Here is a 26,323-nt window from a genome sequence, read left to right on the forward strand (position 1 = left end):
AGACCGGAATAAAAAGGAATTAGTCAAGGACATGGACTGGTTTGGAATTTCTGAAATTGAGAAAGAGAGCAAGAGTCAGCTAAACTGTTGCAGCTGGGCCAGTTGGTAGGGTAGAATGCTGGACAAGGAAGAGGAGCTAGGAGCTAAGAGCAAGGACACAATAGCCAAAGACACCAAAAGGTATTGGGCTGTGTTGGATGCTAGGGGGAGGGCAAACGTTGGGTTAATTGCAGATGGCTCTTGAATTCCTCCTGGGTGAGCTGGAGATAGGACATCTAAATACCTGACACCATGGAGATGGCAACAGGAGCAGCAAGGGTGGAGAGAGACCAGGGCCAATGGCATCAAGGTGATGAGCTGTGTTGGATGCAAGTAATAGAGGCAGAAGGAAAGGCAGACATTCAATTAGAGAAAACTGTAGAACACCTGCTGTCTGAACCAGTGGTAGGACGCCAGACAGACCGGGGTCCAAGGAGAACAGGGGCCAAGAGGGAGGAATCCCGGGAAAAGAAAACAGGAGACATTTTGGTCCTTGAACTGGACAGCCCAGTGTTACAATTGTAGAAGTAAAATAAATGAAATGGCCAAATCCCGTATTATTTATACAGTACCTTTGTAAATTCTCAACTGAGGATGACACAAAGCTGTGTGTGCTTGCTATCAAAACCAAACCTGAATCTAGACCTACACATTAGAAGACAGTTTTATTTTCTGTTTCTATCTACTGGCATAACTAGAATCACAGCTGAAATGAAAATAAACAACTTTATACAAGCATTTAGTTTTATTAGCATTAATCATTCAGATGCAATCTACCTTTGACAATATAGTATAAACTCAAGCTTTTCTCCCATATTCTGAAATTTAAATGTCTATTTCAAATCCTTCCTAACATTGATTTTTATTAGCAATTATAATTTAAATTAATGTGGTATACAGTATAATTGATATATTTTGATTCACATAGTCTTTTCTTTATAAACACCACCACAATGATCAAATAAAAAATAAGAATTTACCAGTACCGTTATATTTACCATTTTACAATATTATGGGTGTCTTCATCATTGTTCCTTAGAAAAAATAGAAAATAACAATTTCACTTAATAAAACTCAAGAACAAATAAAATACTTTCTTTCTTCTTCAATACAATAGTGCCACTCTCTTGGACCACAGAAAAACCTTTAAACTCAATGCTGACGTTTGTCTGTTAGGCTGGAACAGACTACAAGGTATGCATTACAAAGTATTACAAATTATGTATACAGATTTCATCAAATGATCATAATAAAACAGAGGATTCTAGACTGTATATTGTGAATAAGCTGAATCACCTACTAATTTGCATTTTACTGTTTATTCCAAGTGGGTTGCCTGCTGGAGGCTAGTTTGATTAATATTAATATATTGTAGTTGTCCTCCACTAAAATTGCTTTTCTTTAAATTAAAGAGCACTCTTCCTACCTCCCTTGTATTGCAAAGCTATACTAATTTTATTACTAGTGACTTGCTCTTTCTGTACTACTGTATGCAAAACATTCAACTGGCAAAATAATATGAAAAGGTTGTAGCAGTGTGTCCCCTATACACCTATCCCTGAAAATCTAGATTTAGTCTTTGAATTTGGTCCCTGATATCTAGCCCATCAGCATAGTACCAATGAAACACAGCAGCAGAAGCAGGCTGGGACAGACAGCAGACGAGCCATCCGTCACAGATCGAACTTTTCGGAACTCTAGAACAAGACAGATTAACCAGGTCAGTCAAACACTCATGCTGGATTAAAATTCAGGCATTTCAAAGTTGTTTATTTCACAAAACATATTCATTTTTGGGCTTTGTCTTAGTCAATATGGGACACATGTGCTAAATAGGTGGTAAAAATTGATTTACTTTGAAAGTAACATTTTCCTTGTAAGACATGAACAGATCAATAAGTCTTCCGAGTAAGGTTTGAAAAAATAGACTGAGGACTGAGCAAAGTGGGGAAATGTTGTCTGTCTTCCAAGGGTTGTCTGTGTAAAGAGATGTACCTCTCAGAATTACTGGTTGCTTTTCATTTCCCATAGTTTCCCTGGTGTCACAAAGTTCTCTTTGGCTTGCCAAACATTTCTTTTATGATCGTCATTAAAGAAAGCCTTAACTATGAAACTACACAAAGTGAAACATCTTTACTCCTCCACACTACATATCCTGAATGGTCATTTTGTACCTGATCGTTGTGACCAAGTCAGAGGACCCATTGAAATTGAGGTGCCATCATGGAAATTCACAGCCCTGGCCACTCTGCGATGGTATCCTGGGTAACAGTGCTATTGAATCAGAACAAAAATTAAAAAGGTTTAGTTGATGCATCTTTTTTCATTTGTTTTCCATGTATTGTTGCTTTAATTTCATGTAGTTCACAAGCTGAATTGATGCACTCTATCTCATCTTCGAAACCACAGAGTTTCTCCAGAAATTACCCCTGACTTAATTGTCTGTGAACCACTAACTTGTACTCCTGTTCTAAAAAATATTTTGTTGGTATGTGAAAGATTTACTTTCTTAAGGTGAATGTCAGAACAGCAAAACAAATAACCTGTAAGTGAACACTTTTTTCTGCTTGTTTTGAGCTCTACTTACCGCAGAGCAGTCATTTCCTGCAAGTATGCAGAGCTTGACCTGGCAGTGCAGGAAGATCATGGAGGTGTTTCCTATGAATTCAAACATCTGGAAGGAGAACCGGCTGGTGGTGGAGACACCGTTCTGGATGATCTCCACTGTCTGGTCATTAGAGCTGGGGCACCTGGAGCACAGAGCATTCAGCATGTAAACACAGTGTAGAGGAAAACACTGTGCTTCATGATACAGAAAAGTTCTTGTTTTTTTTAGTTAGAGAACAAGTGTAGCTCTACAACCTACAGTACTTGACATTATTATCACATTTCCCTATAAATCACCTGCACAATGGTGGCTTCAGAGCTCCTGAATACTCCTACTATTTTACAACATGTGACATGGAAAATATTAGAAAGGAATAGGCAGATGTAATGTGCAATATCTGTCTTCATATAAAGGAGCAGAACATAAAAGCCGTAATTCTCTATACAGTATATACTATACTGTATATATTATTATAACTCTTCTGGTTATTGACAAAGAAAACCTTGCATTTATATCCATAATCGGCACTGCTCATTATAGAGCATAGGTGGCAATAAAATCTTGATGAATGTTGATGAAAAATGGAGCAGTTCATTCGTGAGGATATGGCTTGATCTCTCATACGTTATTGCTAATATAGCTGGCAATGTGGAATGTCATATCCATACACTAAGTCTAAAATAAATAATAATAGCCTGTATTTATCTGTATTGGGAATATACATTCAACATGGTAAAACAGTTAGGAACAAAACTTACTCATGGGTAATGAGGTTCCATCGAATGCTGTAAAATGGGTCATTCACAGGAGTTGCCCAACAGGACTCAAGGACACTGGAGAACTGCCGGTCATCCACTCCACTCACAAAAACTCCAATATAAACCCTCTGGTTGAGCTCTAGGTCCACTTGAGACCCCGTGAAAGGATGACTGAACTGTGAATCTTGGTAAGGAACCAAGCGCACCTGGTAGGTCCCAATGCCTGAAGGTAGGTTCTTTCTCACAATGCTGTTAAGAAGCACAAATGTTTTGGTCCAACACCAATAACAAGCATTTGCTGTCAAAATATACACATGACACTACCTGTCTTTTTTAAATAAAGCCAAAAGCATTGATTACAATACCAGTAAGAATAATTACCTTTGTATTCCTAGCGAAATTGAGATTTCCTTCATTTCCATAAATCGATAAAAAGTAAAAAACTGTCCATAAAATTAAAAGGACAGATAAAATCTCAAAAACTGTGTAACTTGGGAGAATTACAGCAGAACACATTATATACTATATTATTATATACTGTATTATAACATATGCGGAATGAAAAACATGTCACATTCTTTTGTAATATTGCCCAGATTGTTTTTCACAGAAGTAAATATATTTAGATTTAGTGATCCTCTTGCTCATAGTCAGATTTGAATTCCTGTTCAGTCAGACTGACAGAGCTCAGCCTACCTCTCCAATGGATGAATGCCAAGGGGCATAGACATGGTCTCAGACAGTAGGTACACGCAGCTGAACTTCAGATCTATTTGTTTTGTTCGACTGATGACCCCACCACTGGAGTCAATGGCCCCATGGATGGAGTTGTTGTAGATGAAGTGTGTGCCGTTTGTCTGCAGAGGAGCCAAACAAGGGAAAGTAGGATGATACAGTACAGTATGTACTGTAAGTGAACCAATATGAGTCTTTGCCATACCTTAAAGCTAATATGATGTGGATCCTAATAAAGGAAATTATCAGCTGGGGAAAAATAATATTGCATCTCCTAATGGGGTTTATGTAAGCATTGAATGGGTTAAACAGTTGAAGCACTTGTTAGATGTTCTCAAATGTGTAATTTCAAAATTATCATACACACTTTAAACAGGTTGAAATATAGTAGCTAGCACTTCTAATAAAATGAATATGAAATGTCAAAACTGATGTCATGTTATCGTGGGGGGAACTAATATTGAAACAGATGTATAACATGCATATACTGGATAATGACAAGTGCCTTGATAATTTAAAATCTAATATACTGTAATTCTCTTGCAGGGTGAAAAGGGCAAAATAATTTACTTGGCACCTGATGCATATCATTCTGTGCAATAGTGGTACTAAATAAAGATATATAGAAAAAATAAAATCTTTGCTAGAACTGCTAGCTTGCATTCAACTGTAGGAGCAGTTACTTTACCGTTAGGGATGTTCCACAGGTGTGATTGTCATTGTCAAAGAGAAATTCCACCCGACCATTGATGACAGTCCCAGTGCAGTTGGGATCATTGAGATGCAAAATGTGAGGAGGGAATCCTTCTTCAAACAGCAGGCATCTGGACAGTGACATTATGCCTGAACTGCTGAAACAAGTCTCCTGAGCGTCTGCAAGAGGAAACACCTTAGATCAGGTTCAGTCTAGGACTATTGACAATTTAGAGCTTAACCTTATTTAGAACTGTAGGAACTTCAAGTGGAACTGTGCAATATATTATAATGGAACCAGCCACAGATATCAGAATGCATATCATACTGCAAAGAATAGCTGTGATTGCATACTGTACCTTTCAAAATTTACTTAAACAATAAGAGAATATAATTTAAGAAAGGTTTACAAAAGAGACCCATATTGTTCATTTGGTAACTAGAAGATCATTGATCCAAAGGCATACTGTATATCTGCTACAACAGCATGTTTGGGAAGCTTGTTCCGGACTTGCATAACTCTTTGTATTAAGAAGTGTCTCTTGTTCTGTTCAATTTCTTTCATTTTTTCTCTACTTGTGTCCTCTGGCTCAGGTGTCACAGGTTTCCCCTTGTAATGATACAATCTCTTAGACTCTTTGCAAGGCTATAATGATTCAGTAAATTTAACCCTTTGATGCAGAGAATTATTTTAATCCTAGCAATATACTTCATTTGACCTTTCTCCATTGGATTGACTAAAATTGTAAACAATATACTAAATGTTGGGCAGCATGGTAGCACAGGGGTTAGTATTGCAGCCTTGCAGTTTTGGGGTCCTGGGTTCAATATCTGGGATGCTAGTAGCATGAGGTTTGTATGTTCTCCTCATGTAAATGTGGGTTTTTCCAGGTGCTCTGGTGTTATCTCACAGACTGTGGTTAGGCCTATCTTCAGATTCTGAATGTGCATAATTATATACTTCATTTTTAACCTTGGTGTCCAAGATGAATAAATCATGTAAGAAACCACCAGCAGTGTTAGGATATGAAGAAAATACCATAGTTGTTGGCATTTGGGCGTTCGTGGTCCTCATTACAGAAGCAGCCATAGACTCCATCCTTTTCCCCACACCACTCCTGGTCAGTACAGTGCAGCTGCTCACAGGGGTCTGTCAGGGCTGGAACACAGCAGCAGAACACCACAGAACGTCAACACGCTTATCTACAGTACCTACTAATAGAACACCATCGTTAACTACAGTACATAATACAGTAGAGCACTGTACAACAGTATTTCTTTTAACTATGAACCACACATTGCTATTTATTATTTATTAATTAAGCAAGGTTTCATTAAATAATTACAATTTGGTCAAACTGAAAAAATATCGCAGAAAGTCATGAAGTACACAGAGAGTTATCCAGAAATCCAAATGGCATCGAGATAGTGCTGGGATTGAGATTTTTTTAATGCCATACTGTATGAATACATCTTTAGCACTGTTGAAATGGGGCTCCCATATCAGACGATGAGAATTTGGGTTATGTTTCTGTCACATTTTCACATTTAATATGTCACACAGAAATGAGAAACGTCATTCGTGATTAATTAACTGTGATCCGTTAACCGATGCAAGACCTAGGCTGCACCAAGAAGGGTGACAAAATGAACAAATGAACAAAGTTATCATAGCCTTTATATAAAATGTTAGGGAGACAGAGTCTGATGAATATACTTTCTTAGATGGAAGCAATGAGTGATTGGCTTTAGGAATGGAATGTATTTGAGTTTCAAGTCTTCCAATGCACTCCAAAATATAGTAAAGCTATTCCTTTTGCTTACATACCCAAACAGGAGTTTTGACAGTAGCAGTTTCCTAAACTTGATTTTAACCTTCCTTTAATCATTTCTTAAAACTATCTATCCTACAAGCAGCGATACAACCTTTAACATTTTATTTTAAGCACTGTATCCAGCTTAGGTGAATAATAATAGCCCGAAGCAGTGGAAAAGTTTGACTTACGGCATTGGACACTTGGGCGCCACTCGGGAATATCAAGACCCAGGATGTTGCAGGCAGCCTCGTAGGAACTGACAGCAGAGCAAAAGATTCCATTGACGGGGGTGTAGAGACACAGGTCATACACACAGGCGCTGACGTATGGCTCAGGATCGACGTGGATGTGACACTCTGCGAAGGGGCCTGTGGTGTTGCTGATGATGCTGCAGAGCTCGGTGTACTCTTGCTGGAATGGACAGCCCTGAGCTCCACTCCTAACACGTGCCCCACAGCTGGGACAGACAGACAGGAAAGACGATACACACTGGTAAATATAAAATACATGGAATATTTCTCTCTCTTTAAAACCTCTTCTGGAGACCTGCCAGCTACAGTATAATTTGTCTCTTTTATCTTGCGATCTTGCTATGCCTGATATTTAATAAATTATGACTAAATTTGTGCATGGCAGCATAAATACATACCAATAATATTGCAACATATTGACAAAACTGATAATGTATTACTTAGAAATTCTAAAATTGCTATGTTACTATAAATGAATGGACATCCAAATAAATGAAGCAATCTAAAACTATTATACTACCTTTTATATAACATAAAGCAATATAATATAGGTGATTATTGATGTTTGCTGTTAGCATAATTATTAAGATTTGAAAGGAAAAAAAACACAACAAACTCTTGTTATCTCACCCTGGGGAGCTGGTGTCTGATATCCACCCATTGCCAAATTCTTCATCGCTCCCTGCAGGCAAACCATTAGGCAGATCTTTGTCATCTGCTGGATCTCCGTTGAAATTCCCACACATCCCGCACACAGAGCTGCGGTGACTCTGCCCAAGCCTGACGAACAGGGTGCTCCTCCCATTGAAGTGTACTTCCAGGTCATTCGAGGCGTTTACCACCACAAAGTCCCTGTCCCAGGACACTTGAGCAACAGACCCAATGGCAGAAGGAATGGAGATTGCCCTGTTGTTCACCTTGGTGATTAAAAAGAAAGAGAAATAAGACACAATTGCTGTCTTAGATCCCTGAACACATTAGATATGAATGGCTACAAGTATCCATTCCATATGCACAAATAATTTAAAGACGCAGTAAGAGCAGTGCAATGTTAACAAATGACAGGGCTTACAAATGCCAGACACTTAGCCAGTCTATCTTATTTAGCTACTAGTTGCTGATCGATCTGAAGATTGGAATCTTCCAGGTTATCAGCTTCCAAAATCGTTGTGTACATTCGTTTACACCAGACTGCTGTTCTCAGTGAGAAATGCACTTTCCCACTGTTTCCACCTCTTTTTTTATGATTCATGTCACACTGTGGATTCTAAGGCAGCCCACTGAGCTGTCATGTATCAATTCCTTTCAGGGTTTTTCAAAATTTAGTTATCTAAATAAACGTTATCTAAAATATACCATATCATATGATCTCTTTGCATCCATGACTGCTGTTTCTAGACGTGTAGCAAGTCAAACAAAACCTAACTTTATACTCCTTTATACTGCCATATACAATTCTCTAATTGCTAGAGTTGCTATTGTTTCCGTTTTAATAATTAAAATAAGAATTGTTCTCCTGCATAATTACAGTTAGGTTGTGTCAGTATTCAAACGTTTGGGCAGTCATGATTCTGAAGCATTTAATTTATGAAAAAGTTAGATTAGATCCTTGGTTAAAATAAGTAATAAATAGTTTCTCTAGAAATTACTGTAAGAGTTTGGTTTACGACTTATGAATAAAATCCATTGTTTCCTTAAGTAGAATCAACCCTGTAAATGGGTTTATTTGAAGTGATTCCAGTAATGACTATACTAACTCTATGTTAATATTATTTCATATGATACTTTGTGTTTGCTCAGCCTGACACAATATCTACATCTTTGTTGGTAAACATTTGAGTGAAATAATCATTTAAAACACAGGTGTTTATCTTTTATCATCTAAAAGCTTCTGTTTTGAGTCAGTTTAATTTCACTTTTGTAATACTCTGTAATACCATTAATATAATAATACTGTAATACACTGCTTTAAGCTCTAAGGTAAATGCTATTATTTTAAAATTAACAGTGAAAAACTATCCTAAGAAAAGAAGGTACGTGGTTAGGTTTTGAATAACCAAATACACTATATGCCCCAAATATCCTTTTTTTGACACATCTTATGTTATTATATACAGTACCTGCACACTTCTACTCGTGCCAATGGAAATGTGTGTCTCCTGTCCTCCCTCAGAAAGCCAGATGTCCACAGCAGAAACAAAAGAGACCAGCGTGCTCCCATGATGGCGATTTTTGGCGACAACGCGGAAGGCACTGTCTCCAGAGGTCACATTGCCGCAGGTCCTGGAGATCTCATACGAGCAGGTACCCTGGAAGTGAGCCACGGCCCCATCAAAGGTGAAGTAGTGTGGGTCTCCCGTAACTGTGCAGGTAGACAGGAGGTCAAAGCACCCCAGCTGACCTCTCCGAATGGTACACTCCTGCTTGGGCGTGCAGCCGGCTGCCACACAGCGCAAGTCTTGGTGGGCGTGACACATGCACCGCTGAGAACATCCTGGTGTCCAGAACGTTTCCCCAACCTGGGCAGGCAATTTAAGAAAAACTGAAATCTCAGCCAAGATAGAGCATCAAAAAAGTTTGAGATGTATTAGCAAGTAAAAATAAAGTGATTCCTCAAACACACTCCCTACACTTTGTTCTGTGTAGGAGGAAGATGTAGGCTAGACTGAATATTTTGTCACAGCTTTTATGTAGGCTATAATGACAAGCAAATGGTAATTAAATGTCAAAGAAATATTCCAAATAAATATACTGCCCCTGTAATCTTTGGTGCCAGAGAAGCAGCCTACAGTATATCTACATTTCTAATTGTACTCACATTGTAGTAAAATCCATCATATTGGCAGCCACATTCCTCCACAGGGACACAGCGATCTCCACTTCTGAAAAAACCCTGATCGCAGAAACAGCCCTCTGAGCAGGTCTGATCGCAGTGCGCATCGATTGTGCCAGCACAGGTCTGTCCACACTCGGTGCCACACATCTCATAATGGCTGTGTGCCGGACAGGAGATAGCTGCAAAGGTAAAAATGCACACAATGCTTTGTTTCTGAATTATTCTTTGGTCATTTAAAGAGCTCACGGACAGTTTGTCTTTATTAATAATGCCCACTATGTTTTCCTTATTAGAACGTCCTATATTGTGCATTTATGTTTGTTTGATCATCTTCCAGTTTAGGAGTTTAGGCTCCTACAACTGAAGAAATATAACAAATGTTGAAAGCTCTTTTAATTTTATAACTGCTTATGCCATAAAGTGACATCTTACTGAAATGCATTCTGTCAAAAAAAAAACTGTATTGCTCTTGAATGACCTTTGTGATGTAATAGAAAAATAAAGAAGGTACTGCCAGGTAGCTTATTTCTTTGATTATATGGTGGTAGATCACAATATTCACAGTAAAATTGAACCATTCAGTTACCCACTCAGTCACCTTATAATTTAAATTAATAAGGAGTACAGCATCCCTTTTAAAAACCTCTTTCAAGCCTCACTAACAGTCAAACAGAAGACACTTCACAAGGTGTCCAACATGCAAAGCCTGTACTATTAGTAAGCTTGCCCTTACCACATGGTGTGCCTTGCCTCCAGGGGAGCGCTCTGACATTTGCTGCCTGGCAGGCACCAACATATGCCTGGACGGCCCTGCACAAGACATCATTACGGTTTCCAGAGAGGCAGACATCGAAAACACAGTCGTTGAAGTATGTGTTTGGGCTGACTGTGGAGTGGCAGAACGCCAGGGGCCCATTGCTGGCCTGAATAACCTCACAGTGCGACCGGGCCACTCTATCATCAGGGCATGCTGGGCACGAGTTACCACAGCCATCGCTGCAGCTGCGGTTGTTGGCTGTCTTCCAGCTTGAGCCAAAGTCGAAGGGAGTTGGCGCCAGGGCCCCCGAGCGGGTGACAAAGTCATCTGCTGGCTGGCCGTTGAAGTTGCCGCACAGACCGCAGGTGCGCCCTCTGAAACGTGGAGGCAGGGTGATAGAGACAACGCTGTTGCCATCGTAGCTGACGGTCAAGCCGAAGTCAACACTGACGAAGGTGTAAATGCCACTCTGATAAACAGACACTTGACCCCTTTGCAGGAGGATTGGGAGATTCTTAGTCACATCATCAACCTGAGGAGAAAAACAAAATAAGTAGGGATTATAATGAGTGCCACTTTGAAATCAATCTGTGTTAAGTTGTATTTTAAGATTTATTTATTAGCTATTTTAATGTATCACTCCTTAATCCAAACTATTCATCCTTTTTATACTAGTATTCCTATTAAAAGCTTGATTCACTACTAGACCAGTGGCTTTTTGTGCAATCTGGCAAGCAGCTCTTCACTCATCTTCCATACATGGCTGAGCCCAAAAGCAACAACTTATCAACATTGGCCCAGTGGTGAAGCCTGGTTGCTTCCTTAGGCAGCTCTTAGCTCCACAAGTCAGCAGCTTCATTCTCCAGGCAGCTTGTTTCCCCGACACTTTAGCGACCTGATTCCCTGGGCAGGTTGTGTCCTAATTCCTTGGCTGCCTGATTCCCCAGGCAGTTTTAATATCCACAACTTGGTGGCCTGATTCCCTGGACTGCCTGCATCCACAAACCTTGGGAACTTATTCCCCCAGGCAGCAAACACTATGACAGCTCTTGTTACATATTTATCATGAAATATAATGGAAATCCCATGGGCCGGATAAATGAATCAGAGAAAAGCTAAGTGCAAAACTGTGTTGAATGAATGTGAGTGACCCATTACCTCTACTGTTCCACTCCACCCTCGAGAGATGTGCACCACGTTCCCGTAGACATGTACGAACACGTCTGAGGTAACAGATACTGAGAGGCCTTGCCACCTCTCATTGCGTGCCTCAATCTGGAAATTTGGTAGCCCTGTCGAAGAGTTGCAGAGCGTCGCCAGCACATAGTCACAGGTTCCCTGAAAGTCAAAGGCTCTTCCGTCGAAGGTCAGGTAGTGTGGATCTCCAGCAGCAACACAAGTGCCATGGGGCTCAGGGTGGCAGCCATAATCACCTCCTACGATACGGCAGGATTCCAGTTCCCTACAGGAAGACGTTGAGCATTGGACATTCCCTGTGGTTCCGTTGCACTGGCAAAAGTTGTGGCACCCGTCTCCATCCCAGAAGCTCTGCCCGCCCCGGTAGTACCGACCCTGATATTGACAGCCACAGTCAATGGGAGACACACACTGGCCGTTGCTTAAGATGAACCCATTGTCACACTGGCATCCCTCTTGGCAAGTTCCCTGGCAGGTGAAAGGGAAGGAGAGCGACGGGCAAGCAGCCGGGCAGGAGGTCTCACAGAGCTCGTAGTGGCTGTGAGGTGGACAGTTTATTTCTGGCAGGGAAAGAAGTGAATGAGAAGTTGTGTGACAAGACCTTCTACTATTAGCCTGTAAAAACACTATTTTCTGAAGATAGTCCATTTAGTTAAACATACAGAAAATATGGTAAACGGTATAGTATGTAACATATGGACAAGAGAAAAATCTCTTTTCCCATAAAGATGTTTGACAAAATTGTACTATAACCCCAACTGAACCTTTGAAAGAAGCTAGATAAAGCACATTTTTATGAATGATTTTCCAAATTTATGAAGAACTCAATCAAGTTCATTAAGCACGAACTGTCTTCTCTAAATCCATGTTGATCCTAAACGTCCTATAGCAAATGTTTAGTTCTAATGATTATTTTCATATTTTTTATTCCATATTTTCATATTTGGCACACATTTAATGGGTGGAAGCTCCATACAAAATTTTCCAGCCAAATATTATTACCTCTTGCTATTTATACACCTGCCTATAGAGCGAACTTTTATAAGAGTGCTCATGTGCCAATTGGGCAAACAGCCAGACACAGTAAATACTTACGACAGTTTGTGAGGTTCCTCCAGTGGGAGATGGCAATGCCATTCTGTTGACACAGCAGAGCATAGTTGCGCAGGGCTTCGCACAGCACCTCACTGGCTCCTCCTTGCCGATACATATCCCTCGCGCAGTTGTCAATCCTCTCGCTTGGATTGAACCTGCCCTGGCACTGGCCAAACGGCCCTTGGGGCAGAGCCATTATACCACAGAACTGACCGGAGAGGTACTGGCTGCTGTTGCCTCCACTGCGTGGTGAGGTGCTAGGCAAGTTCTCCACACAGAAGGCAGACAGGCTCCCATCCCGCCAGCTGTCTCCAAAGGACTGGGAGTCATTTGCAAATGAACCATCAGGAGTCCAAAACTCATCCCCAGCATATCCGTTGTCGTTCCCGCAGAGCCCTCCAAGTGTCCCATTGTAAGTGCTGGGAACCGTCAACCTCACCAGGTGAGGCCAGTCTGCTTCCATGCGGACACCAAAGTCAGTCTGTACTACCACCCGGCTCAAACTGGCCAAGTACACCTGGACCCCTTCTGCCTCTCTTCTGAAAGGCAGGCTGGTATTCTGTTCACCCACCTGGAAATGTGAGAGAATACAGCTTGTGACAAACTGGCTAACAGGACTCACAGCATATCAAATGAGTATGAAATGTGTTCAACTGTTGTTTTTCCTTTCTTTCTGTATCTACTATATATCAACTGCACTAGATATTGTATTCATTCACAGACAGTACTATGTTTGATTCTCCAGGGACCCTTGAAGCATCTTGTGGTACAGTATGGTCTCTGCTTACTATGAAAGCCTCACATTTGAGGAACAGTGTGGCTGTGTGATCGAAAATATACTTTCCTTAGTAGGAACTGTACGTTTTCAGTAAGTTTCCAGGCGTAATGGCAACGTGAGGAATTAAAGGAAGCAAATAATTTGTATCTGGAAATTGAAAGCAAGTGCTAATACAAATGAAAATCAAAAGCAAAGGTCTAGGCACTAACCTGTACAATGGGATTTGGTCCCATTTCAATGGAAATCTCCACACCACTGGTCTCAAATCTCAGGATTCGGGCAAAGTCAACTCCCGGTGTGCCTCTGGGTACCTTCTTAGCAGTCACCAGGAAGCGGCGCAAGGAGGACTGCCCCATCACCTTGGACAGGGTCAGGCTACAGGCTCCAGGGTACTCGAATGTCAGCCCGTCAAAAGTGCGGTACCGCCTGGCCCCTTCCACCCAGCACATGTTATAGCTCAGGGGGTAGCAGCCTCGCTCACCATTCTCAATGCGGCAGGCCTCCTGGGGGCCACACGCATGAGCCTGGCAGCTCATCTGGCCATTTTGGCACGTGCACCTGCGGCCGCAATCCGCACCCAACAGCGCGGTCTGGCCGAAACTGTAGTACCGCCCCTCAAAGGTGCAGCCACACTGGGCCGCAGGAACGCACGTCCCTGCGCTCAGAACAAACCCTGTGTCACATATACAGCTCTCCTGAGAGGGCAGAGGGCAGTGGGATGGCGCTTGAGGGTCAGCGCATGTAGCAGGACATCCTGTGCCCTGAGGTTCAAAGTGGCTGTTGGCAGGGCAAGTGATTTCTGGAAAGACAGATCATTTTTTTCCATTGGCAAACTAAATTTAGTTGTCAGTTATGAAATATTGTAATGAACACACTTTTACAATACAGCATTACACACCCTGCACATTACACATACAGAAGGTCATGAATCTGTTTTTGTGCTTTAGCTTTTTCTTGTGTGTTACAGCAAATCTTTGAATGTTAATGGGTCCAACCCAGACTATTTTCCTGACATTTTTTTATATGAGTTTTTTATTTAGATTTTGATAAAAAAAAATTCAGTGCCTGACTCCGATAAGATAAAAAAAACATAGAGGAAATAGTCTTTTGATCCTGACTTGATAAGAATAGATTTCTACAGTTAGTTGCCAGTCTGGTTTTAATTGTGTACAATCCTTTTACTGCCTTTAAATATAAAATGACATCTACTGTATATCATCGACAGAATTACTTTGCAATGTTGTTTTTGTTGTATTTTTTTGCATTTAATTAATTAAATTAATTAATTTTATTATCATAAAAAGTTTAAGTATGGTTAATTTCTTTTTGTGAAAGTAAGAAGTTTCACTTTTCTTTCACAATGCCTTCCCTCACACATTGGGTTTTTTGTACGTGGGCGTGTTGTTCACATGTGCTAACTGGTCAAACAGCAGTAAAAGTACATTAACCTGTAGGTACGGTATCTGAAAAAAATGAAGCATGTTCTATATTTCTATTTGATCATTCCACAGCATACCGGAGCAGAAAAACAGTTCACACAAACAAATGGTGATAAATAAGACAGATGTCAACTAAATCTTGCAGTACAGTGACACCTGAAAGGAATATGTGATGTGAACTTGAATGATCCTTAAGCATGAGGGGAAGTACATGTATGATTTTTAAGACATTTTTTACTTTGAATTTAATCAAAGACAATGCTCCTACCACAGAATCCTTGTCTTCTCCATTGACCAGGATGGAGTCCTTCCTGTTGGCATTGCGTAGCGTATACATTCAGTGCCTGGCACAAGATAGGCTGGTATCCTCCACCCACACATAAGTCATAGACACAGCTTTCCACGAAAGAGCTGGGGGGCAGCCTGGAATGGCAGACATTGAAGGCTCCCACAGGATTTTCCAGTATGCCACAGTGGGAAATGCTAGAAAAGAGGGTTCGTTGTTGTGGCTGGCACACTGCACAAGATGCCCCCACACAAGGAGGCTGACAGCCTGGTTCACTATCACTGTACACCTGCCAGCTGTTGGCAAAGTTGACATCGGAGCTCAGGACGCTGCCAGAAGAGGAGAGAAAATCGTCTGCAGGGTTGTTATTGAAGGTGCCACAGAGGCCACAGGTGGCATTGAGGTAGTCATATGGCACACTGATGGTAACATAGCTGTAGCCATCATATGCCACTGTCAAGCCAAAGTCAGTGCTGACTGCCAGAGAGAATCCAGTCTGATAGATACGGACAGTCCCATTGTGCAGAGAGAAAGGAGCTGTGGCAAAGCTGCCGTTCACCTGTAGATGCATAAACATAGGAAACAGTGACATCAGAAATTGCGATACGTTCAGCTCAAAAGTACAGGTTTTCTCTTTTTTTTCACTTTAGGAGACACTGAAAGGTCTTTCAAAGGTGCAAAAGGCAACATTTTCAAGCAATTGAAAAAAAACTGTATTCCATTGTTGGCATCCTTGTCTCATAAATTTAGTTTAGTTCACTCCTGTAAATCAATTCAAAGAACAATGAATAATATCCCCATCACAAAAGTGACATATCTACAGACATGACAATTAATTCTTAAATTGATACGGTTAATAACTTAAATGATCTTAAAATGTTTTTCAATGTGCTGTTCTGCTCTAAATGTACTGCTTCAAAATGCATGTGTCCATACAGAGTTATTGGGATTGGGTGCTTTGCACGTACTGTACATGATAGGAAAGAAAGTGAACAATTTAAAATTGTAGTATTGATGTGAAGTCAGCCCCCCAAAATAACGGATTAAATAATAGCAGTGATTTCAATATGCTTTAAATCATGGTTATTTTATTACTGTTGTGTTTATCGAGTAAAATTGAAAACTACAAGCACTTAATTAAAGCAAAGGAATCAGTCTCTTCAGAAATTCATAAATGTCCATTTTTTATATTTTGGTTACCCAGCACAAACCTTGGCCTGAGCTGTGTTGCCCTTCACCAGCTCAATCTCCTCTCCGTAGACAATAATCCGCACGAGCTTTGTCCACGCCACCACTGTGCTCCCGCGGTTTTCGTTCTTGCCCTCCACGCGGTAAGGCGCTAGCCCCTGGGCTCTGCTGCCACAGGTCTGGGAGAGAACGTATGTGCAGGTGCCCTGGAAGTGAAAGAGTCTGCCGTCGAAGGTGTAGTAGTGGGGGTCCCCTGCAATGGTGCAGGTCCTTCTCTGCACAGTCTGGCAGGAGTACTGGAAAGTGGAGACCTGGCACACCTGGTCGAAGCCACACGGCTGAGTTTGGCATCTCAGATTGCCACTGCTCACACAGGTGCACTTACTCCGGCATGTACTGTCACTCCAAAAGCTGTCTCCCACCTGCACCGGATTGCCTTAAAAGAAATAAAGCTTGTTTTTACCTCAACATGTCATTTATATATTCCTTTTACAATGGATTGTAAGCACGATCATTTCCACAGAAATGGGCACCAGAATGGGACCAAGTTACTGTATGCCAATATTTTTGTCGGCTGGATAGAAGAACGCTTCTTTGCTTCCTACACTGGCTTTGTCCCTGACCTCTACAAGCGATACATCGATGTATGCCACCACATGCCTGAGCACTTTCTGCATCACTTCACCAACTTCCACCCGTCCCTCAAATATACAGTTAACATATCTTCCACTACTCTTCCGTTTCTAGACATCAACTTCTCCATTAACTACCCCCGACTCTCTACTTCGGTCCATTACAAACCCACTGATTCACACAGCTATCTCCTGTATAGCCCATTTCACCCCAAACACACTAAAAACTCTCTCCCTTTTTCACAGTTCCTTCAGGCAATGACGACTCTACAGCGACAACATCAATTTCCAGAAACAAGCCCTCAAAATGTACTCTTTTTTCATCAGCAGAGGATACCCTAACAGTGTTATTAACAGGGCCCTTGCCTAAGCCAAAAACCCCCTCTCGGACCATCAACTCAATCAGGAACTCCCACCATAACAACCGCATTCCTTTGGTGCTTCCCTACCACCCCAACACACTTCCTGTCCCCAGGACTATTAAAGACAACTTTTCCATCCTACAGGATGATCCCTCCAATGGGGCCCTCTCTTCTGACCACCCCATCATCTCAGATCCCCGACCACCTAATCTGCGTAACCTTCTTGTTCACAGCTCCCTTGACCGGTCTCAGCAATCATCCAGCCACTTTCCCTTGCAACCGAGCTCACTGTATCGCCTGCAAGTACACATCTAACACCACACTCATTCAAGGCCCCTCAGGACAATTCCGGATCACTCAGATGACATCCTGTACCTCCAGTAACCTTATTTACTGTATCTCTTGTAGTAAATACCCAGCCATCTACATTGGGGAAACAGGAAAGAAACTCGGAGACAGCTTCAGAGAATATGTTAGGGCTGTGAATATGAAAGATTTCAACAAGCTTATTGTTTCTCATTTCACCTCTGATGGCCATGATCACACTAATCTCTCTGTCTGTGCTCTCAAAGATGGTTTTCCTAACTCCCACATCAGAAAGGCCACAGAAACTACAATTATCCTGCAGCTAGGATCACACCTTTCCCCTTCTCTCAATGACAGACTCATTTTCTTCTAAATTCTCTCTATTCATTGTTGGTTTCATTTCACACCTATCCTGACCTCACAGTACCTGATTGGCCACTCTGTCTGATTGGCCACTCTGTTGATCCCCTGCTCCTCCTCTCTCCGAGCTTTTGTTCTCCCGCTACATTACCTTTGCTTACTGCCTTGTCTTTCTCACACCTGAAGAAGGCTCCATGGCCGAAATGTTGTGTTTTCTTTCTTCTCTTTTCAGCATGGAATCAACCTATTACTTGTTCATTTCTACATAAAGTCAGCACTATGATTATCATCATTATCATAAATATAGTGCTAAGATACACTACCATTAAACATGCAGCCGGTGTTTCCAGAATCAGTATGAAATGCCCAGCGTCCCAAAACATTGACGTTGCTGGTGTGCATCAGATTGGTAATGTTGCTTTCAAAAGATCCAGGGATGAGAAAATGGTGGTCTGAGGTTCTTGTGTCATATCCAGCCTGAAGGAGAGGGAAACGCAGGAATAATATAATTGTCTATAAATTGATCAAGTATTTCAAGAAGATTATGTATTATTAAGCCATAATGAACAGAAGAGTGGCCTTTCAGAGCTAATGGCCAGAAACTTCACAACGTGAATTATTTAGACCATGGGTCCCGGAAAAGAGTTATCCTGTATAAGAACCAGCAGATTAAAATATTACAAACAGTCCACATCACTACTACAAAAAGGTTCTCCATTGTGGCTCTTCTAGAAAGAAGCAATACAATTAAAGCCCTACCCTAGTCAACTAAGCTGCAGGTGACCTACAGGATGTTGTCTTAGATGTCTGAGATGTTGTTTTTCACATGAGCTCAATAAAAGCACCAGAGACAAATGTCATATAGGTCCTGGTGATATGTAGGCCATGATCTCCCACTTTAGACAACACTGAAAAGCCACATGATGGCTCTTGCAGATATAATATCTCTGACAGCAAGTCCCTCACTCACAAGGAAGGGAGGGAAATACACAAACCTCTTACAATGGAGATTCCACTGTGAGATGCAATAAGAACAGAAACATACTACACACACACAAAAAGCTGAATGACATTTCATTTTCATCCAATTTCTTTTTAATCAGTTATTTCTTGCTCTAAGCTCAACCAATTCAGTGTGGTATATAATCTGAAAGAGAATGAAATAGACCAAAGCAAAGTTTGAAATTTTATTACGACCTCAATGTGATCATGTCAGCAAGACCATCAGAATATGTTTAGGTCTCAAATCCACAATCTTAAAATCCTTACACAGATTCAGGAGCACCCACAAAAGGTTGTGATTACAACCTTTATATAAACAAAACACCTCCAAAAGATGTACTCACCTCCACACCTCTGCCAGTTGCTGCTATAATTCCATAATTCATGAGAACGAATGAATATGTTCCATCTGAGATAAGAACGACCTGGAATGTAGTTTCCTAAAAGAAAAAGGATCATGACTTTTAACATATGAAGTAACTCCACATGTATTTGAAATTTCAGTCATTTCAGAAAACCCATGAGTACACAGGGCGAACACACAGTACCCCGAATTCAGAATTGAGCCCCAGCACTACGAGGCAACAACGCTAATCATTGCACCACCATGCCAACCAATAGTTCTAAAAGATGATGGAGTGTCCTCGGGTAAAAGCGGATGAGGGAAAAGGAGTGGTGGACAGTAAACATGAAAACAACGTTGGAAAAGAAGCAGAGATTTCAGACAGGGTGCATTCCAAGGAATTGAGATAATACACTAGATGTTGCAAATAATGAAGCTGATAGTGCGATAGTGAGTAAACCAGCAAGCAAATGATAATTGAGGTTGCTATCTAGCATTCTGATTCTAATTAATTCAATTAAATTAAATTAGTAAATAGAATTTATGAAAAATAAATAGGATTGTTCATCCCTGCTCTTCAAGGATGCACCACACTGCACTCTGACCAATAATAATTTTATTTCTGCTGCCTGTTACTAAAACGCTAAGAGAGTTCAGAACATTTAATGTTACCTTTTCTTTCACGATTCCTTACAACTGTTCAGTCTAAACATTTAAATTCTCATTAAAATTATTCATTTTGAAGAACGTGTACTCATCATTGGTAACTGAGACAAAATGGAAAATCACTGGAAGGGGGTGAATACATTTACAAAATACTGTACATATGTCTGCACCTATGTGTCGATAGTCTCTTTCTCTTTATAATGATAGGTATTTGTTAATGTAAAAAGAATCACCGTTCCACTAGTTGGGTAGTAGGCCACTCTATCCCAAGTTGCTATAAAAACCCATCTGGCTGTAAATTGAATCTGAGGGAAGTATCGGTTGATGTCACGTGTAGCCTGTTGAAGGACACTTCCAAAGGTGATCTGTCGGTATGAGATGATCCCATTGTTTCTGTTGTCAAGATCTGTCCAGAATGGTGCAATGATATCAATGCCTGAGCGGGCTGGAAATCGAAAGGGGACATAGGTACTTGAGGGACTGTCAAATGTTATGAAGCCATTGTTGTTCACCTAAAAAAGAATAAGAGAAAATGCTATCATAAACACAGATTTAACATCCTAGATACTTCCTAAGTGTACTCCAAATTATAAGTCAGACACTTAAGGATTTCCATGTGAATTTGCTGTATAAATTGTATATTAGAAATACTTTAGACAAGATTACAGAAACAGGAATTCCTTTAAAAAAAGCTTTTGTTATTATTATATTATTATATTTTGTTATTTTGCGTAATACGTAAATAGCCAGCAGCCATATCACCCTGCAACTGGCAACCCACTGAAGCTAAGCAGGTGTGAGCCTGGTCAGTACCTGGATGGGAGACCTCCTGGGAAAAACTAAGGTTGCTGCTGGAAGGGGTGTTAGTGAGGCCAGCAGGGGGCGCTCACCCTGCGGTCCAGGTAGGTCCTAATGCCCCAGTATAGTGACGGGGACACTATACTGTAAATAAGCACCGTCCTTCGGGTGAGACATAAAACCGAGGTCCTGACTCTCTGTGGTCATTAAAAATCCCAGGGTGTTTCTCGAAAACAGTAGGGGTGTAACCCCGGCGTCCTAGCCAAATTTCCCATGCCTCCGAATAATTCCCCTCTATGAATTGGCTACATTACTTTGTTCTCCTCCCTCCCCCCTCCCACTCCGACGGCAGGCGGAGCGACGCGCTGGTTGGAGTATTTCTCGGTCACAGTTAATGGCAAAGTCAGCTCAAAGATTTGGTTCAAACCACCAAATGGAGACTGGTGTGCCGACAAGCGGACCCTGCTGATGCGGGATTAATGCTAGGAAAGAGAGAGCATAATACATAAATAGAATTTTATTTACTTTCATTCCCATAACCAATACTACTAGATTGAGACTGTATGAGTGACACCCCAGATCCTAGCAGGATCCTAGCAGGACCAGAACACTTTGATGACACTTTGAAAAACTTTGATGGCTTGTGTCAGTCGACCCAGGTATGCTACTATCCCAGTGCAATAGGTACAAGGTACAAGTGGCTCCCATATTTGATCCCCATTCTCTGTGAAACAAGTACTATAAGTGAACCAACATGCTAACATCCATACATTTCCTAACCACTTTTCTAATACACAAGGAAGCCATAGCCTCTGAAAACAACAGGTTCTAGTCAGAATACACACTGGGTGGGACTCCAATCTGTCACAGGGCACAGACAACAAACATGTACATGTACACTCGTACCAGGACTTTAGACTGTGGCAGGAAACTGGAGCACCTGGAGTCCATGCAAACATGGGGAGAACATAGAAACTCCAAGCCAATAGCACCCCAAGAATTGAGTCCAGGTTCCATGCTTCTCCACAAACAAATTGCGCTATGGCAACACATAGGCCTCAGAGCACAGAAGGCTTGAACGTTATTTGGAGTCCTGAGAATGGACTTCGGCATAAGGCTTTTTACATTATGAGACATTTTTCATCAGCAAAACACACAATCTACTGTTCATCCCTAATTTAAGAATAATACTCAGAAACGTCTATTTTATTCCTCTCAGGTGATTATCAAAACTGTTGGTTTTTTTTGTTTCTTTTTAAACTTTTTCAGAATGTTAATTGGTGAATAGTAGTCACTTTGTTGTTTATTCATTATTGAGATAAATCACTGATCTACTTACGTATAACTGGCGGTATATTTGTCCAAAAAAGGGAAAGCTGACAGCAAGGGAGACTACAGGAGAGCTTCCATCATCAATCTGGGGGCTGACCGCGTCTCCACTGTTGATCCCAAATGAGTAGAATTGTCCTGAGAATTGAATAGTTTGGAAACAATTGGCTGAGGTAATATTTGTTGCATTGGCCAATAGATAAACATTTGCATCACTATGATGCATTATTTCTAACATATGTCCCTAATTTTATAAGTATCTGTATGTCTACTTAAACATTTTCATACTGCACTGATATACATTTTCTAACGGCTTCATCCAATTCATTGGGGGTTACAGGGGCACTAGAGCCTTGGCAAGCAACAGACTCAAGTCACACACTAATAATAATCATAATAATCTCTATTGCCCCAGAGAATAAATTGTATTACTATATTACATGCAACAATATATATACTGTATATTAAAATATTTTCAGACCTTACCATTAAACTTCGTTATTTGTTAATTCAAATTACATTTTGTCAACAAAGAAAATTCTTTTCCATCTTTATATTAAAAGAAATTTGGATTTGAAACATCTGAAAATATAAGCAAATCAGTCTTCTCTTTGGTGATGTGGGCATTAGTTTGCTCTCTTAACCCAGAGACTTGATCTGCTAGTGAGCTGCTCTGGCCAGGGTTTTACATACAGTAGGAGTATCAAAAGGAGCTCCACCAATAAACTGGGTCATACACTTACAGTGGATGGCAATATGTTTTTGGCCTTGTTATGGAAGGAAAAATTAAATAAGCCTTTGTGAACTTGTATCATTTTGAAGTGTTTTTTTAATGGATGGATTTATTTTTTCCATTAAAGCTTTTCAATAAAAATATAATTATAAAAATTGGATAGTTTGCTTAATTTGTGGTGTGTGTATGTGGGGGGTTCTCACTTTAAGAAAAGAAAGACAGTCAATTCCTTATGAGAAACACAGACTGTTCTCTATCGTCTGAGTCAGGGTAATTCAGACTGAACATATTTCATAGTTACCTGTTTGAGCCTTGACCAACTCATCTGTGAAAAACAAAAATGATAAGACACAATGAAATGATAAACCATGAATGATAAGATTATGCCTATGCTAGGATGGATTAGTGTCATGATGTTGCCAGGGGCAATACCCGCATGTGATAAGAAAACCTGAAAATGGTGCTCTGAAATCTGTGCTCAACTGCAAGGACATCTGATTAAAAAACTTCTTAAATCTAAACACACCCTATCATATGTCATGTGTTATGGTTCTTGCTTGATTAAAGAACAAGTTCCCAAGGAAGACTAACCTTTTTTCAATCTATCATGACTTTTGCCTAGAATCTTCTAGTTTAGAAAATTGGTTCTATAATCTGATATGTACAGTAATACAAGTCAGACGTTTTGTTCCATAATTACTTTCAGTACTTTTCTTAGATCAGTAGATAAGTTTGCTTACCCTTTGTGTGAATGGGCACAATATTGACAATTGGAAGGTGTTGGAACAATGGCTTCTGAATGCTGTCTCTGATTTCTGAGATTATTTACTGTACAGTTGACAAGATACCCTCAGGCCCTTTTGAATTATTATGAGCAACACTTAACTCTTCTAAGTTAATACTTTTAATAAACACCTGCCACCTGAATCAAGTTTTTGATTTAGTGAATACCTGATTTAATTATCATTTAGTACTTCAGCCTTTTCCTTTTCATTGTCTGTTTTGAATTGAATTGTTTTCACTTGTTGCCCTGGCTAACCTTTACATCATTCTTAATATTTATTTTATTCCTGAGTACTGGCAGAACTTATAACTTTCCTTTCCAAACTATCCCTTGGCCTTATTAATTGTGCTTGTAATTCATTGTGCTCCTTTTTTCTTTAAATGAATCCTCTTGTTTGATTTTAATCACTTTGTAAAGCACTTTCTTTCTCCTTAAATTTTTCCTAACCAATTAGTTCAACTATTTCAGGCTAATGTTTATAAATATAATTGTCATTTAAATATCAAGTGTCATGCCAAGGTTAATTCTGTGGAGAGCTGGCAAATAAAAAAATTGGATATACTCTTTGGTAGATGCTGTAATTGTTGGACTACATAAAATCCTGGAAAGATAAATCTTTTTTATCATTATAAGTTGAGTTGTATAGTCAGCTGCTACTAGCTGTCTGTACAGCAAATGGATGTCAATACTCTTGTGCATTTCTATAATACATTGAGAAAGTTAAAAACACTAGTGCAGATTTTATTGTTAACTGTTAACAATTTATTGCAAAGAATGGAGTCACAGAATTGTGTATTTTGCAGACTCTAAAAACAATTATTTTAGGGACTTCTAAAAAGAATACTGGTAAAAATGCTGTTCTTATGGATTTTTTTACAAGAATGGATTTGAACCTTTAAAAATGGAACTTACCGAAACACAGCAGCTGCAGTGCTGCGAGGACAAGCAGAACTCTACCCATCTTCAATCGGCTCTTCAGAATGACACCTGCAAAGACATGTAGGAGAGAACTGAAGACGCAACATGTCTTTATGTTTTTAGCTATACAGTATAATCATGACGAAGAAAACAACACATTCTTTATTCCTACAAAATTATAGGAATTAGGAAATCTAGTGAATGTGTGTCTTCGTGCATTTTGTTTGAACAAAAGCTAATCCATTGACATATTGATTAATAACAGAGTGTGATGATTCTGAAGCTGGGATTCCACCAAAAACGGTACGTTATGTACTATTTCTATATATTCCAATCAATTTCTATGCATATAAAGATATCTGGAGAAATGTTTGGCAGCATTTATCTTAAAACTATTCCTAAACATACAGTTTTTTGTACATACAAGCTTGCTCTTAGTCAAAAAATGTTTAGAATTTCAGTTGCATCTACAGTTATTCTAGTGAACAAACCCATTTAGTATTTTGGGCGATGATGCTGATCGTCCTGAATCACTGAACTGCAAAAACATTAAGATCCTCATGGAAAATCATATAAAGTTGTTTTTTTTATTCTGATCATTTAACGAACAGAGTTAAACACCTTACCTGCCAAGGCACTTTGTCTTCTGAAGGTGATGCCTGTATTCACCTGGGATTTAAAACTGCAATCAATAAGGGGTGTGGATTTACAGGAAAATGTATAGTCCTTGACTTCCTCATTGCTGAAATCTCAATGAATTATTGGAACAATAGAAGTTAAAGCAGTTTATCCACATGCATTTGTGGTATTAATAAATGCAAGAGTAACTAAAGTTCTTTACAAAAATAATTTCCTGTAATTATGATTGCAGGCTGTCAATCTTTTCTTAAAATAATTGCACCTAAGGATTTAGTCAGTCATTAAGTCTTTCTTCTACTTCTACATTTCACTGATGTATTGTAGAGCTACAGCACATGAGAGACAATGCCATGGAATGGCACCATCTTGAAAGGATCATTAAATCATAACTAAAAAGATTGTAATTACATATTTTAGGCAGCTTATGTACTGTATGCAGTATGACGTTTAAACGCTCATTCAAGATACAACTAATATACAATATCATCACTTCTTATATACTGTAAATAGGATATACAATTTACATGCACTTGTCTAGCAACACAATATTATATTATGGTGAAATAATACATTTTAATTGTAAAACACAACATTTCTTCCACATTATTGTTAAATCATTGTTATTGTGTACAGTGAAAGCTGGAAATTTTGTGTGGCACAAGTTCATGCATCACAACGTATTGCTTAACTTAAAAAACATCAGTGTTTATTGGAGCTGCAATGAAGACTCTTCTCATAAAGGATTTCTCAAGGGTGTTAACACAAACTTGGCTTCAGTCACGTTCTTCCTGCTTGGCATCATTTTTTGGTTCTTTTGATCTTGGCACTGTGAATAAAATGTAATTAATGTCACATATCTGTCTTAGTTGTTTTTATCTGCCATCATACGAGACTCTTTTCTTTTGAATTAATTAACATGAATACTATAATCTGACAGCTAGTTAAGAGAAAATTAACATCTGATAGATCCAAGT

General features: G+C 39.9%; 1 protein-coding gene across 3 annotated transcripts in view; it reads right to left on the reverse strand.

Annotated features, from left to right (window-relative positions):
- Positions 1 to 765: 765 nt before the first annotated feature.
- The window catches only part of LOC148640177 (alpha-tectorin-like), a 60,729-nt gene continuing 35,171 nt past the window's right edge, over positions 766 to 26,323 (reverse strand). The window contains exons 2-26 of one of the 3 annotated variants that reach the window (XM_088620382.1): positions 26,117 to 26,175; positions 25,337 to 25,379; positions 24,705 to 24,779; positions 23,310 to 23,333; positions 22,286 to 22,413; positions 20,382 to 20,660; positions 19,484 to 19,579; positions 18,461 to 18,614; positions 16,501 to 16,913; positions 15,272 to 15,848; positions 13,774 to 14,363; positions 12,787 to 13,357; positions 11,653 to 12,251; positions 10,471 to 11,026; positions 9,720 to 9,916; positions 9,022 to 9,420; positions 7,532 to 7,818; positions 6,839 to 7,107; positions 5,873 to 5,992; positions 4,829 to 5,013; positions 4,102 to 4,262; positions 3,406 to 3,654; positions 2,627 to 2,789; positions 2,214 to 2,313; positions 766 to 1,736 (exon numbers count right to left, since the gene is read on the reverse strand). In XM_088620382.1, the coding sequence (XP_088476508.1) occupies positions 1,639 to 1,736; positions 2,214 to 2,313; positions 2,627 to 2,789; positions 3,406 to 3,654; positions 4,102 to 4,262; positions 4,829 to 5,013; positions 5,873 to 5,992; positions 6,839 to 7,107; positions 7,532 to 7,818; positions 9,022 to 9,420; positions 9,720 to 9,916; positions 10,471 to 11,026; positions 11,653 to 12,251; positions 12,787 to 13,357; positions 13,774 to 14,363; positions 15,272 to 15,848; positions 16,501 to 16,913; positions 18,461 to 18,614; positions 19,484 to 19,579; positions 20,382 to 20,660; positions 22,286 to 22,413; positions 23,310 to 23,333; positions 24,705 to 24,753 (6,264 nt within the window). In that variant the 5' untranslated portion in view covers positions 24,754 to 24,779; positions 25,337 to 25,379; positions 26,117 to 26,175 and the 3' untranslated portion in view covers positions 766 to 1,638. Of the gene's footprint in view, positions 1,737 to 2,213; positions 2,314 to 2,626; positions 2,790 to 3,405; positions 3,655 to 4,101; positions 4,263 to 4,828; positions 5,014 to 5,872; positions 5,993 to 6,838; positions 7,108 to 7,531; positions 7,819 to 9,021; positions 9,421 to 9,719; positions 9,917 to 10,470; positions 11,027 to 11,652; positions 12,252 to 12,786; positions 13,358 to 13,773; positions 14,364 to 15,271; positions 15,849 to 16,500; positions 16,914 to 18,460; positions 18,615 to 19,483; positions 19,580 to 20,381; positions 20,661 to 22,285; positions 22,414 to 23,309; positions 23,334 to 24,704; positions 24,780 to 25,336; positions 25,717 to 26,116; positions 26,176 to 26,323 lie in introns of those variants that run through there. The other 2 variants (XM_088620383.1, XM_088620384.1) reach the window with 2 other exon arrangements.

This window comes from Lepisosteus platostomus, chromosome 26 (assembly GCF_059453375.1).
Source record: "Lepisosteus platostomus isolate fLepPlt1 chromosome 26, fLepPlt1.hap1, whole genome shotgun sequence".
Lineage (NCBI taxonomy): Eukaryota > Metazoa > Chordata > Actinopteri > Semionotiformes > Lepisosteidae > Lepisosteus > Lepisosteus platostomus.